The sequence below is a fragment of the Argopecten irradians genome, chromosome 8, assembly GCF_041381155.1.
Source record: "Argopecten irradians isolate NY chromosome 8, Ai_NY, whole genome shotgun sequence".
NCBI lineage: Eukaryota > Metazoa > Mollusca > Bivalvia > Pectinida > Pectinidae > Argopecten > Argopecten irradians.
Genome location: NC_091141.1, coordinates 11,734,851 through 11,743,595, shown reverse-complemented (window position 1 = coordinate 11,743,595; position 8,745 = coordinate 11,734,851). Strand labels below are relative to the sequence as shown.

General features: G+C 35.8%; 1 protein-coding gene across 2 annotated transcripts; it reads right to left on the bottom strand.

Moving 5' to 3' along the window:
• Nucleotides 1–525: 525 nt before the first annotated feature.
• Nucleotides 526–8,654, bottom strand: LOC138329361 (peroxisomal leader peptide-processing protease-like). 2 transcript variants are annotated; one of them, XM_069276296.1, is made up of 10 exons: nucleotides 8,395–8,651; nucleotides 6,049–6,861; nucleotides 5,241–5,404; nucleotides 4,704–4,862; nucleotides 4,068–4,226; nucleotides 3,634–3,755; nucleotides 2,671–2,759; nucleotides 2,061–2,155; nucleotides 1,600–1,677; nucleotides 526–1,441 (listed from the first exon to the last, which is right to left on the bottom strand). In XM_069276296.1, exons 2-10 carry the CDS (start codon nucleotides 6,837–6,839, stop codon nucleotides 1,413–1,415), a joined length of 1,686 nt encoding a protein of 561 aa, XP_069132397.1. In that variant the 5' UTR covers nucleotides 6,840–6,861; nucleotides 8,395–8,651; the 3' UTR covers nucleotides 526–1,412. The 2 variants fall into 2 exon arrangements, 1 of the variants encoding a protein (XP_069132397.1); XR_011209447.1 differs by lacking the exons at nucleotides 526–1,441; nucleotides 1,600–1,677 and adding an exon at nucleotides 2,933–3,066 and having other exon boundaries at nucleotides 2,115–2,155; nucleotides 8,395–8,654.
• Nucleotides 8,655–8,745: the final 91 nt, after the last annotated feature.

Genomic DNA, 8,745 nt, shown 5'->3' with positions numbered 1-8,745 from the left:
TGAATTTTTGTGTAGTGTTTTTATTCTATCTCTTGATTAATATATTATTATGTATAGAATATAAAATCATAAAGTAAAAGCACCTTCTGCTTTTCTGTGTACTAACAGATGGCCAAGAATATATTGGACGACATTGGACAACAAATATACATACACAAGTGATCGGAAGCCCTGGAGTATCGAGGAGGAGCTTTCAGCCAAGCTAGGATATCTTGCATCATATAAGTTAACAAATGGGACTTGACTTTACGCTTTGTCAAAAGCCCAATATATTTAATGGAAAAAGGATGGTTGTAATGCAATAAACTAAACTTAAAATAAATAGTGATATAGTGAGACAAAACATAACCGGCTCCGCTAACCCTCTAATTCCCTAATAAATTGTAATTTACATCCAATTACCTGGTATGATCATTCAAGGATACCTAAAATTTTGGTGGCTGAAGGACTTGCCTTACATGTTTAACAAGAGACCCATGTGGAATAATGATCATCTCATTATTGATACATCACAACACAAAAGTATACAGTAATGATTTTTTTTTTTTTTTTTTACACAATACAATACAGACCCAATATCAAGTTTTAGCCCATTTCACTTTTAGTGAATCATTTGAACAAACTTTGTAGTCCGTCATCCTTACATGCTCAATACCTACCACAAACTGAGAAGAAACCGCTTGAATGAAAAGTTTGCTGGCGACCCACAGCGCACAACGACCTAGCATGATGACTTTATGTCATGTTGACCCTTTCAGTCAGTTGTGAAGATGGAAGGGTAAGAGGAAGAAAGTCAGGCACCTAAACTACTCTTCCTATGGGTTAAGGACTAGAGGTATATATAATGTTGGATCCTAAACAATCTAGCCACCATGACCCAGAGGTGAAGGGCAAGTACCGGGGTAGTATAATGTCACAGTAAAAGTGATAATGTTATCTTACAGTAACCATTTGGCAGATTTGACCCAGAGGTGGAGGTCGTTTTGTGATATAATGTCAAGTTGCATTAATCACTTGTCCACTGTAATTCCGCCTTTGCATATTACAGAGTTAGCTCCCTTGCGGCTAGGTATCGATTGTTACGTCATTATTTTGTGAGCGCAATTCATGCCGTTTTCTCCGGAAAGTATGATGTTACCCTCACAAACACATGATGTCACAATCAATACCTACCCGCAAGGACAGATAACTCTGTAATATGCAAATATGGAATACTTTGATACAGACATAGGTCCATTGATTCCCTAGCTAAAATTATACTGATACACAATCTCTCATCCTTTTCATTCCACAAAGTAATTTTTTTTCTAGATTATCTCTAATAAACTTATCATAAGCTTCAAATTACACAATTGAATTAAATGTCACTTGAAATATTTGGCACATTTGAATCTTCACCGATGTCGTAGATATCACAATTTGCTGGAGAAAACTTGAACCCCTGAAAAGAAAACAATAAAATTGAAATTACACAAGTATTTATACATAATATTGTATTTCCTTATGAATTTCGTTATTTTTCTTTTCACCAAACTTAAGTTATTTAAATCAGATACAGGTTTTCAACATGTCCGTTTGTTAAATTCTAGAACTCCTTACCTTGTTTTACCCCCTCCATTGTCCACAGGCTGTGTATGTATGGATCTCTGACACACAAGGAATGCAGGACTGTCTTATCTGTAATGATAAGTCATTGATACACACAATTCTTATTCTGAAAGTTTACTCTTCGAAATCATAACATTTAATCATTCTTGGAGCAGCACATAGCTGAATTTGTATGCACATCAGTTATATGAACATTTTCAAGAAAAGAGTTGTGTAAAAAAACACATTAACTTGTATTACAAAGTCTCCAAATTCTTCAGTTTATATATGCTTTCAAAGCCAAAACTAATATCTCTACGAGTTTTCCTCTCTATGAGGACGACCTTGACCTTATTTAAGTCTATAATCAGAAACAATGACGTTTGCTATGCAATAATTTAAGTCTATAATCAGAAACAATGACTTTTGATATGCAATGTCAAACACATACTGATATACAATGATATACTCACCTCCTGATTTGATGTAAGAGTCCAACACAGGAAAAATGGTTGCTATGGGAACACTCATGTTGATATGGGGATAACTGGCTCCTGTTGAAGAATCTCTGAAATAAAAGAAGAAACAAACTGCAAAGCCCTGACATACCAGCAAAATATTATACCTTTATACAGATAGTACTTATCTATCCCATGTTAATGTTATTGTAATAACTCCAAAGGCACTTTGTATGTTCATGACTGAAGTTATTCAAATGTCCCAATAACATATAATTATCTCTTTTCATATTACATTTGATGACATTGGAGGTGTAGTTGCCATAGAGTTAATGTAATAATTGACATACAGTAACATACATGTATGTTTATAATGCACACACTTCCAACCAATTCACAGTTATAGCGTAGTGACTTCTATTTCCATCAAGGTTAAATTCCTATACTTGGTAAGATGTTTGTGATACATGTATGTGTATAACTAACTGATAGTGAAGTAGTTTTGCTTGTCCCAACATTTTTTTGATACATGTATAACAGTGTTTTACTGTACTCTCCCAAAACATCAAATTGAAAGAATGCCTATGATATATATCCAGTGAAAGACTTGTGGACTATTAAATACCTTGCGTTACAGACAACAAGACCAATCAGTCTGCCTTCCGTGTCCACAACAGCACCACCGCTGGCCCCAGCATGCACTGCACATGTGGTCTAGACAGATGAAACCAAACATCAGAAATGTGTTGTGATGTTAGCAAACTGCTCTAACAAGACATCAGTACATGTACCAAACACGTTTTCTTTATGAGTGTGTACAGTATTTATAAAAGAGTGATTCAAATTTCTGAACATTGGATTAAACAATAGAAATGTCTGACACTCACATAAATATTGCCCCATCAAAAGGCCTACAAGGTATGTGTTTTTGATGACAAAGTTAATATTTGCCCTTCTATAATCCCTTTTTCAATTGTCTGTCATTTCAAACACAAGAATTCCACAGAAGTGGATGTGTCACCTGCACAGCAAAAAAAGAAAAGTTATTACAATTGAAAATATTCTTAATAATTAAGTGAAGGTATGAAGTCCCATAATTCTTGCAAAAATTCACAAAGTTTGACCAATATCAAGACCATTTGAGATCTCATTGATATAAAGAAACATACATGCATGATTTGGTTGCAATCAGATACTAAATACAAAAGTTAATGAGCGAAAATCATGGATTTATCTGTTTTGATGATTTTAAAGTCCCGTAACTCTTGCAAATATTGATGGATTGTGACATGTATCGAACTTGTCCGAGATCTCAATGATATAAAGCAATATAGCAAATTTGGTTGAAATTGGACAATGAATATTAAAGTTATCTCATGGAAACCTTTTCCTGGATGCTGACGCCGGCATAGTGATACCTATGTGTCGCCCTTGCGTTGCAGACGACACAAAAACTTGTCCAACAAAACTCTATTCTTTGTCCTTTATCATTCACATTATGAACTGGAATATATGTATAGTCAGCATCAAAATTTGATGTTCTCCATTCTCAATCTGATATTAACCATTGGTTAAGTGCAACTGTTACCTGTATCATGATTGGATGATTTTTGACCATGATGACCTTTGACACGATTCCCTTGGTTACAGTGGGCTCAAGGTCATATCCTTGCCCAAACAAGGCATGACCTATCACATACACTGCTTCTCCTGTAAAACATGAACTCTTCAATAAGAATAACTGGAACTTATAAAGTAAGGACTTGCAATTATTAAGATTATAATATGTACACTTTTTCAAAGAATGTACACTTTTTCAAAGAAAGTACAGAAGAACCTGCATCAATTCAAGTTTGAACTATATCAGTTCTAATGATAGAAAGTTTCATTCAAATATCAGGGTTGAATGGATTGTATAGTAAAAGCAATAATTACAATAAATGTGTTTTTTTCATGTGTTGAACCCAGTATCTTTTTCACATTCACACTCTTTATTATGTTATATATGAACATATATAATACCTAGTTTGAGTGAGCCCGTCTTCCTGATCTCAATGCCTGATTGTTGGATTGTAATTCTCTGTTCCAGCAGGATACCAATGTCAAACTGCTGGCCCATAGGCACACGGTACACCACATCAGCTTGATAAGGCGTTTTGACGGGCTTGTATAAAACTTCCACTGCGTAAACATACAAATTAGTATGGGTCCATATGATATAACTTTAGTTTTTATTATAAATACCCTATGAACAGCTCTGGTCATTTTAGTCCAGCTTTACAGCAGGCCCTCATCGGTGACCCATGGTTGATTGCACTACACAACGCTACACTTATCACCAGTGGAACAACTCGATCACAGAGCACCGCTTCAATGACGGCACTCTATATGGATATTAATGTTGTTAATGTACAGCTTCTGTGAAGTGTATGTTACCTCTGATCTCATTGGCTAAAAAATCGACAGGAAAATCTGTCGGGGCCAATCAGATGGCACTTGACGAAAGCGGTGCTCTGAGATCAAGCTGTCCCACCGGTGAGTAGTGTAGTGCAATCAACTGTTAGTCACCGATGATGACGGCAGGCAAAAAGAACAATTATTTCCCACCTACTTTTGCAAGAAGAATCATTTCCTACATTCAGAAATAGAATGTCTTACCTGAGGTTGGATCACCTTTACCGATCACATGACTACAGGTGAGAATGACCCTATGACCTGACTTGTCGTGGCCCAAACAGACTCCAGAACCCCAGTTACCGTTCACAAAAATCAGAGGGATGTGGGCTTGTGTAGATTTTAACATCTTTGATACTGTCCCTGTAGAAAAGACAGAAAATGTCCAAAACAATTACAAAATAGGTCATACATTTGATGTGTTAAAGCAACCCAAACTCATCTTCATTTTATTTTTCAAATTCAAGTGTACTATTAACAATTCATGAATTTCTGTAACCTTTTTTTAACAAGTAGTTAATATTGACTATATATACTGTTGGAATATACTTAAATTGCAAAATCAACCATAACCATAATGTATGCATTACCTTTAACTATTTATGTAAATATTACGTTATATCCATATAAGCCAATTATGACTTTCAAATGATGTTGGCCTGATGATGTAAAGACCTTCAATTTTTTGAAAGTCAAAGGTAAAATGGTAAGGCACTGTAGCAATATATTTGTATTACTTACAGTGACTGTTGTGTCTGTTGACTGCTGTATAGGAACGGTTAGATAATTTCATTGGTAGGCTACTAAGACAGTCCAGGACCTCAGATAAAGAGGCTGCCAAGGACAGCCCCACCCACTCATTATTCTTCCAGCATAGCGTCGCTATCAGGATACCTGTTAGAACTCTGCAACATAACGATACCATCTCAAATATTGTAATGCAGCTAGTAAGTTACTGGTAAACCCTCTACATGAACCTATTGACATGTGAGCGACATATTTATCTAACATACATGTATCTTCATTTCAGGGCCCAGTTTCATGAATATTTCTTAAATTTAAAGAGTTCCTTAACTTAAAATTCCCCATAGGAAAGCATTACAGAAGTTAACAAAAAATCTTAAGTTAAGGAGCCTTTCTTAAAATATGTAAAGCTTCCCTAAGGAGAATTCTAAGTTGAGGAATGTTCATGAAACTGGGCCCAAAATAACTATTTCACCAATTATAAATACAGTAACAATAAAGTCATAATCATAACATACTATTTATCTACTCCAACAATGTTAGAGGTATAGCACGACGAGACACATTCGATCATTACGTCGTGTCTAACGTCATCAGAAGTTTCTCAATACTGACGTCTAATATTATTGGATTAATATTATTTATCATTGCCTATATCATATTTGTAATTTGTGTGTAACAGAATATGCTTATAACAAAGTAATTTTGTTGGTCCCCAAAGATTAGGTATAACCATGTTTTACTCTACATGCCTGATCAAATAAACAAGTGATTCTTGTTTTACATTGTATATTTTTTATTTTACCGTTGTTTGTCGGTGCAGACATAGAGGGCGCCACCTTCAGCTCCTGGGATACATCTTGCATCGGTGAGAATGAGGACATTGTTTTTCCCAGCAAGGTTACTTATGATTCCCTGACTACGGGTATTAAAGAAAATCTCCGGACTCACACTCCCAAATGGGGTTGACAGAATTTCTACCTGGTCTCCTTGGTGACAATTCTTGGATGAGTGCACATCTAAAACACTCTCAAATGGTTTCCAGTTCCATAACTTCAGCACAACAAAACAAGGCAGCAGGCTATAAAATTCAGGACTATTTTGATTTTTCTTCTCTCGGTTTTCATTTCCCTGATCTACATCGGATAAATTTTCTACGAAGTCCCAACTGCCTGGAGGTAGAAGTTTACTGAGAACTTGTTTCAGCGACCAGCTTTGAAAGACACACTCGACAGAAGCATTATAGTTAACATGCCCAGGAGTACTCCTCAGCCCACTGTTCAGAAAATTTGGAATCAGTTTATTGTTTGAATATCCTAGCACTTCATTTTCATCTGGTATATTTTCCTGAAACAATGCTTCAATTTTAATCTGAGACAGTTCTTTTGACTGTGAAAACTGTTTGTGTTTTAAATCCTTGAGAACAGATGAGTTATTAACCAGTATCAGTGATAACAGGGAGGCGTGAGTGAGCACAGTTCCGTGGCGAGTGTCAATGAGCAGGCCACAACAGGTGCTCTCTGCCTCATCCTTACCAGGTGACACCGACAGGATACAACATCGCTGTGATAAAGACACTCTCGATTCCTCCTCCATTTCTGAACTATCAGCTATTTCTCTGAGGAGACAATTTTGTAAACAAATATTTTATGTGTTCTAAATATCAAATTATTTATTATATTTCTATAGACATGCTGAGGGTATATCTGTACATAATTCTTTAGAAAAGATTACCAATTTAAGATTCACATTGTTAGACATGTTTTAATGAGTTGCATCTCATTTTGATTTAACCCCATAAGATTTTCAATGTTTTACATGTGTAGTGTTGGTTTTATTTTTTATTCTTTTCTAATTCCCTCTTTTAATTGAGAGAAAGGCTATTTATGCTGGTCCTAATTAATTGACTTATCGAATGGTAAAAAACACAAGTTAACAAATACAACAGACATCAGACAACATATTAACAAGAGGTTAAGAGGGCCTGTATCGCTCACTAGGTTTGTAACGCCAAGTAATGTTCTGAGTACAGGTTCATTGTTTCATTTCTGAAGGAATTTGAATATTTATATATATATATATATATAATTACCTCTAATTCCCCTATTGGGCCCCACCCCTCCTATCCCAGGGGGTCAGAGCAAAATTTATACAAGTTCTGTTCCCCTTCTCCCAAGGATGTTTGTGGCCAAATTTGGTTACAATCCATGCAGAACTCTAGGACAAGTAGCGATTTATAGGATTTACCTCCAATTCCCTTATTGGGCCCTGCCTCTCTTGCCCCGGGAGGGTCAGAGCCAAAATTTATACAAGTTCTGTTCCCCTTCCCCCCAAGAATGTTATTGTCAAATTTGGTTACAATCCATGCAGGACTTTAGGACAAGTAGCGATTTATAGGATTTACCTCTTATTCTCCTTATGGGCCCCGCCCCTCCTGCCTCCGGGGGGTCAGAGCCAAAATTTATATAAGTTCTGTTCCCCTTAACCCAAGGATGTTTGTGGCCAAATTTGATGACAATCCATGCAGAACACTATGACTAGTAGCGATTTAAAGGAAATGTCGACGGACGGACGACGGACGCTGCGCCATGACATAAGCTCACCGGCCCTTCGGGCCAGGTGAGCTAAAAATTTAACATGTCATCTTTTCTAAAAACTTCTTTGGAAATTCTTATAGTTAAAATAAAATGGACATTTTAATTTAACATTCATTAAGGGCATAGTTTGTGCAATCTAGCTCCATTTGTCATTATACTGCACACATGAATTAAACATGATATCAGTTCACAAAATAGTCTGGTACTCTCAGAGTAAGTGTAATGAAGATCTGTGTTTTAATCAAGATATTATATCACTATCAATTGTTCCATTTGATACATGTACCTCACATTATCAAATTACTTATGTAGAAAAAACGGCATTCTTTTATGCAAAATCGGTTAGAATACACAATCAACTTACTAAAGATTTTAATATGATTTTACAAATGAATTTGAACCTTGAAACTAGAATTAATATTATAAGAAATCAGCTATAAATGCCACAAAAATACGTGACAGCTGCCAAAAACTAACTGATACAAGTTATTAATGTCAAATATTTATGTTTTTAAAGCATCGACACATCGATTATTAAAATACAGCATCTGTACCTATTTTCCAGCAAACCGAAACTGCATCCACAGCAAGCACCTGTTATATTGTCATATTGCGTACTACGTCATCGTTTTATGTGTATCGTTTTAATGCGTCCTGGTTTATATTACTTTGCAATCTTTTCCCAGTGCTTCGTACATATTATATTGACATTTGAAATACACATTGTAAAAGCGTTCGAGAATACTAGAATGGGCGCGTTGATATAGTATATCAATGTACAAATAAGAAGGAGTGGTGTTTACCACAGCCAATGCATTTTTATTTCCGGTTAGGGGTCAATGTCTGACGTCATCATTTAGACGACCATTGGGACCGCTAGCGTTTGTACAATTATCACCTCGAAA

Excerpts from the sequence above, each read along its gene's own strand:
- LOC138329361 (XM_069276296.1), bottom strand. The coding sequence starts at position 6,839 with ATGGAGGAGGAATCGAGAGTGTCTTTATCACAGCGATGTTGTATCCTG. Across the intron at positions 2,760-3,633 it reads ATCATCCAATCATGATACAG|ACCACATGTGCAGTGCATGC; the intron begins GTAACAGTTGCA and ends TCATCTGTCTAG. Across the intron at positions 2,156-2,670 it reads CTTGTTGTCTGTAACGCAAG|AGATTCTTCAACAGGAGCCA; the intron begins GTATTTAATAGT and ends CTTTTATTTCAG.